General features: G+C 45.5%; 1 protein-coding gene across 1 annotated transcript; it reads right to left on the bottom strand.

The window, feature by feature from the left end:
- Positions 1–1017: 1017 nt before the first annotated feature.
- On the bottom strand, positions 1018–2247 carry LOC112612030 (olfactory receptor 1I1). The gene has a single exon (XM_025366046.1). The coding sequence runs from the start codon at positions 2234–2236 to the stop codon at positions 1100–1102; it is 1137 nt and encodes a 378-aa protein (XP_025221831.1). The 5' UTR covers positions 2237–2247; the 3' UTR covers positions 1018–1099.
- Positions 2248–5889: the final 3642 nt, after the last annotated feature.

Below are 5889 nucleotides of genomic sequence, written 5' to 3'. Positions count from 1 at the left end.
CTGAGGCTTGCTGGCCGACTAAGCAAACAGCACGTGAGCTAATCTCACTTGCAAATATTTTCATAGTTCTTCCACAACACTTAGGAGACACTGGCTAATACGTGGGCTATCTGTGTCTGTCTATCTATCTATCTATCTATCTATCTATCTATCTATCTATCTATTTATCTATTTTTCCACCTATCTACCTACCTATCTCCTCTATATCTATCTATCTATCTATCTATCTATCTATCTATCTATCTATCTATCTACCTTTCTATTATCTCTCTATCGATCAATTGATTGATCTATTGATCAGTCAACCAACCTACCTACCTACTTACCTATCTCATCTATCTATCTATCTATCATCTATCTACTTATATAATCTATCTATCAATCAATCATCTATCTATCGATTGATTGATCTATCGATCGGTTGACCTACCTACCTACTTACCTACCTATCTCATCTATCTATCTATCTATCTATCTATCTATCTATCTATCTATCTATCTTCTATCTATCTTCTTTCTATCTATCTATCTATCTATCTATCTATCTATCTATCTATCTATCTATCTATCTATAAATGACAGATCTTGCTCAGTTTCCCAAGCTGCTGAAGTGCAGTGGTGCATTCATAGCTCACTGCAACCTTGAACTCCTGGGCTCAAATGATCCGCCTGCCTCAGCCTCCTGAATAGCTGAGACTACAGGTGTGCACCACCATGGCTTGCTAAAGTGATTTTTGTGTGTGTGTGTGGAGATAGGGTCTCTGTATGTTGCCCAGGCTGGTCTCAAATTCCTGGCCTCAAGCGATCCTTCCACCTTGGCCTCCCAAAATGCTGGGATCACAGGCTTGAGCCTCCACACCTGGCCTTTGTCAATACTAAAATGAGTGTAGCTATAACTCTTGTTTTCAATACTCTTATCCACATAGCAATCCTAAAAGCCTGATCCCCCAGGGGGGCTAATTTCAGGCCACTTTGATCCTTCCTATTCTGATCTTTATGGGGAAGATAAATCCTGGGGAAAATGCACACCTTTCCTTTGGGTGCTCGTACACTTTGTTCATCTCTTTATGACACATTTACCACGTTGTACTGGAAGGGTTTATTCCGTGTCTCTATTCCCAGCTAGACTCTGAACTCCTCGAGGGTAGGGGATGGGATGCATCTCTCTGTCCCTAGCACCCAGCAGTGATCCTGGAACATGATAAACATCCAAAAACTGTTCTGGCCTAGGACAGGGGATGGCCACTTTGCCGATGAGCTTCCCCAGGGCTGCCTTCACGTCCTTGTTCCGTAGGCTGTAGATAAAGGGGTTGAGCATGGGGATGACTACCCCACACATTAGGGTGGCTGCCTTGTCCTTCTGGGAGGAGCTGGGGGATGCGGGCTGTAAGTACATAGCAAAGATGGTCCCGTAGAACAGTGACACCACAGTGAGATGTGAGCCACAGGTGGAGAAGGCTTTCCACTTGCCCCGAGCCGAAGGGATCTTAAAGACTGTCCAGAAAATGCGGATGTACGAGAGGAGGATGCAGGAGAGTGGGCTGGTGCCCATGACAATGCCAGAAGCAAAGATCATCAGCTCGTTGGTGTGTGTGTCCGAGCAGGAGAGCTTCAGCAGGGGCATGAGGTCACAGAAGAAGTGGGAGATTTCGGAGCTGGCGCAGAAGGTCAGTTGAACCATGAGGCAGGTGTGTATGAGAGACTGGAGGTTGGTGATCACCCACGATACCCCCAGCAGCAACCCACAGACACGAGGGCACATGAGAACCAAGTAACGCAGCGGATGGACAATGGCCACGAAGCGGTCGATGGCCATTACCGCCAGGAGGAAGCTGTCCATGGTCCCGAACAGGTGGAAGGCATACATCTGGGTGAGGCAGCCCGCAAAGGTGATGGCTCTGCTCTGAGTCTGGATGTTCACTAGCATCTTAGGGACGGTGGTGGAGGATAATAGGATGTCAACAAGTGAGAGGTTGAAGAGGAAGAAGTACATGGGCGTGTGGAGGTGAGGGTCTGTGATGATGGCCAGGATAATGAGGACATTTCCAATGATGGTGACCAGGTATGTGGAGAGGAACATTGTGAAGAGGAGGGTCTGATGCTCTGGCTTTTCTGAGAGTCCCTGAAGAAAGAATTCTGAGATTTCGGTTCGGTTTTCTGGTTCCATGTATGGTCGTTGTCTAGTGGGAACAAAAAGGGAGAAAAACCACACAGAGCCGGGGGTCAGAGATGCCATTCTGGTCCCAGCTTCCCACGGAAACCTATACTGTTCTGTGAAAATTCCATCAAATCCATCAAATTCCTTTGTGTTCGTTTATCCTCAAGCCATCTTCAGTGGGCTTCTGTTGCTCCTCAAGCCAAGTCCTTCATGCCTGAGACAGTCAGGGTCTCAAGGATCTAACAGAGTCGCTCATAGTCAACGTGGATGTTCTCTATAAACACTTTTGCTTCCTTCAGTGGAGCAAAGCTTCATAGAAAACAAAACGAAATGGCCCACGCCTGTAATCCCAGCACTTTGGGAGGCTGAGGCGGGCAGATTGCTTGAGGTCAGGAGTTCGAGACCAGCCTGGCCAACATGGTGAATCCCTGTCTCTATAAAAATACAAAAAAATTCCTCAGGAGTGGTGGTGGGCACCTGTAATACCAGCTACTCTGGAGGCTGAGGCAGGTGAATAGCTTGAACCCGGGAGGCAAAGTTTGCAGTGAGCTGAGATTGTGCCACTGCGCTCTAGCCTGGGCTACAGAGCAAGACTCTGTCTCAAACAAAATACAAAAAACAAAAAGAAAAAAAAAAAAAAAAGAAAATCAAGCAGAATCAAACCTCAACAAAAACACTATACAGTAAAGGGAACCTGACCATCTTCTGTTTTTCCTTCTCTTCCTTTCCTGTTATTTCTCCCTCTTTTCTTTTTCCTTTTTCTTTTTTTTGAGACAGAGTCTTGCTCTGTCACCCAGGCTGGAGAGCAGTGGCACGATCTCAGCTCACTGCAACCTCCACGTCCCAGGTTCAAGTGATTCTCGTGCCTCAGCCTCCCAAGTAGCAGGGATTATAGGCACGCACCACCCCGCCTGGCTACTTTTTGTATTTTTAGTAGAGACGGGGTTTCACTATGTTGGCCAGACTGGTCTCAACTCCCAACCTCAAGTGATCTGTCCACCATGGGCTCTCAAAGTGCTGGGATTATAGGCGTGAGTCACCACACTTGGCCATCTCCTTCTTTTCTTTCCTCCCTCCCACTCTCCTTCCCTTTCATACTTCCAGCAACGATATATAATTTTAACATCAGTTTTGTGTTAAAAACCGATGAATGGATAAGTAAAATGTGGTAGGAATATACAATGGAATACTATTTATTCAGCCATGAGAAAAAGAGGAAATTCTATCATTTACGTCTATATAGATGAAGTTGGAGGACATTATGTTACGTGAAATAGCCAGGTACAGAAAGACAGATTCCACGTGGTCTCACTTATATGTGGAATTTAAAATGGTGAATCTCATAGAAGTAGAGTAGAACGGTGGTTACCAGGGGCTGGGGGAGGGAGGTGGGTGTTAGGGAGATATAGATCAAAGGGTACAAAATTTCCGTTAGATGGGAAGCATAAATTCAAGAGATCTATTTTACAGCATAGTGACTATAGTTAATAACAATGCATTGTATACTTGAGAAACTCTGAGAGTCGATTTTATGTGTTCTCACTACCAAGAAATGATAAGTAACAGATGTTCTGAGGCTGATAATGGGGTCATACGTTGAAAATGTCATAAGTCAGTTCTGGCACGGTGGCTCACGCCTGTAATCCCAGCACTTTGGGAGGCTGAGGCAGGTGGATCACCTGAGATCAGGAGTTCGAGAACAGCCTGGCTAACATGGTGAAATCCCGTCTCTACTGAAAATACAAAATTATGTAGGTGTTGTGGTTCATGCCTGTAATCCCAGCTACTTGGGGGGCTGAAGCAGGAGACTCGCTTGAACTTGGGAGGCAGAGGTTGCAGTGGGCTGAGATTGTGCCACTGCACTCCAACCTTGGCAACGAGAGTGAAACTCTGTCTCAAAAAAAAAAAAAAAAAAGAAATATATATATATATATATATATATATCTCAATATCATAAGTCAAAAATGCATTGAACATACCTAATCTACCAAACATCACAGCTTAGCCTAGCCCACCTTAAATGTGCTCAGAACACTTACGTTAGCCTACAGTTAGGCAAAATCGTCTAATACAAGATCTATTTAATTTAATTTAATTTATTTTGAGAGAGGGTCTCACTTTGTCACCCAGGCTGCAGTGCAGTGGCACAATCACGGCTCACTGCAGCCTATACCTCGTGGGCTCAGGTGTTTCTCCCACCTCAGCCTGCCTAGTAGCTGGGACAGGTGTTTTTATTTTGCTCTCAGCAATGATGATATCTGTAATGGGTTAAACCTTCTTAGGAGCCAGTTTCTTTCTTTTTTTTCCCCCGCTATTGGCTGCTGAGCATGATTTTTATTTTATTTCATTTTATAATTTTATTTTAAGTTCCAGGATACATATGCAGGACATGCAGGTTTGTTACATAGGTAAATGTGTGCCATGGTGGTTTGCTGCACCCGTCAACCCATCACCTGGTATTAAGCCCAGCACGCATTAGCTATTTATCCTGATGAGGAGCCAGTTTCTTTCTTTTTCTTTTCTTTCCTTTCCTCTTTCCTTTCCTTTCCTTTCCTTTCCTTTCTCTTTCTCTTTCTCTTTCTCTTTTTTTCTTTTTTTTTGAGATGAAGTCTCACTCTGTCACTCAGGCTGGAGTGCAGTGGCGTGATCTTGGCTCACTGCAACCTCCGCCTCCTGGGTTCAAGCGATTCTCTTGCCTCAGCCTCCTGAGTAGCTGGGACGACAGGTGTGTGCCACCACGCCTGGCTAATTTTTGTATTTTTAGTAGAGATGGGGGTTTCATCATATTGGCCAGACTGGTCTTGAACTCCTGACCTCGTGTTCTGCCCGGCTTGGCCTCTCAAAGTGCTGGGATTACAGGTGTGAGCCACCGCGGCCGGCCAGGAGCCAGTTTCTTAATGCATAGATCTCACAATAACTGCCACAGGGAGACTGTGTTAGCTGCAATTTATAGTGAGCAGACTGGGGCTGAGCGAGCTGCCAGGGGCACTCAGCTTGTAAGTGCCTGATCTCGCCTTTGAATTTAGATTTATTTTCACTCTCTCATACTCCCTTTCTTCCCTAAGAATGGCCACTCTCACCTCTTTATGAGGCATTTCGAAGCTAAACTCTGTGCTATCAACACGTGCAAGGGAAAAATATTCAACTACAAGCATTTACACGTGTTTCTTTTTGAGACAGAGCCTCACTCTGTCACCCAGGCTAGAGTACAGTGGCACCATCTCGGCTCACTGCAACCTCTGTCTCCTGGGCTCAAGTGATTCTTGTGCCTTAGCCACCCGAATAGCTGGGATTACAGGTGCGCACCACCACGCCTGACTAATTTTTGTATTTTTAGTAGAGACGGGGTTTCGCCATGTTGGCCAGGCTGGTCTTGAACTCCTGATCTCGTGATCTGCCCGCCTTGGCCTCCCAAAGTGCTGAGATTACAGGTGTGAGCCATTGCGCCCGGCCAATGAAAGGGGTTTTTAAGGAAGGTTAGCAGCATAATCTCCTTGGTAACCTCAAGAGATCTTCAGCAAAGCCCTATGTTACTTTTTGAGGTTTTTTGTGTTGGATTTGAGGTTTTTGCAGTGCGATGCTTGGTTTTCCCTAGGCTGGATAGAATACTGCGATTCCCTTCCTGGCAACGTATTTGTAACAGTTCTCAGTTGTTGACTTGGGTTGCATAGAGCAAGCGGTTCTCAACCTTGAGCGTGCTTCAGGGTCACCTGGAGGGCTTGTTAAAACAC

This window comes from Theropithecus gelada, chromosome 19 (assembly GCF_003255815.1).
Source record: "Theropithecus gelada isolate Dixy chromosome 19, Tgel_1.0, whole genome shotgun sequence".
NCBI classification, from domain to species: domain Eukaryota; kingdom Metazoa; phylum Chordata; class Mammalia; order Primates; family Cercopithecidae; genus Theropithecus; species Theropithecus gelada.
This window is presented reverse-complemented; position numbering and strand designations above follow the sequence as displayed.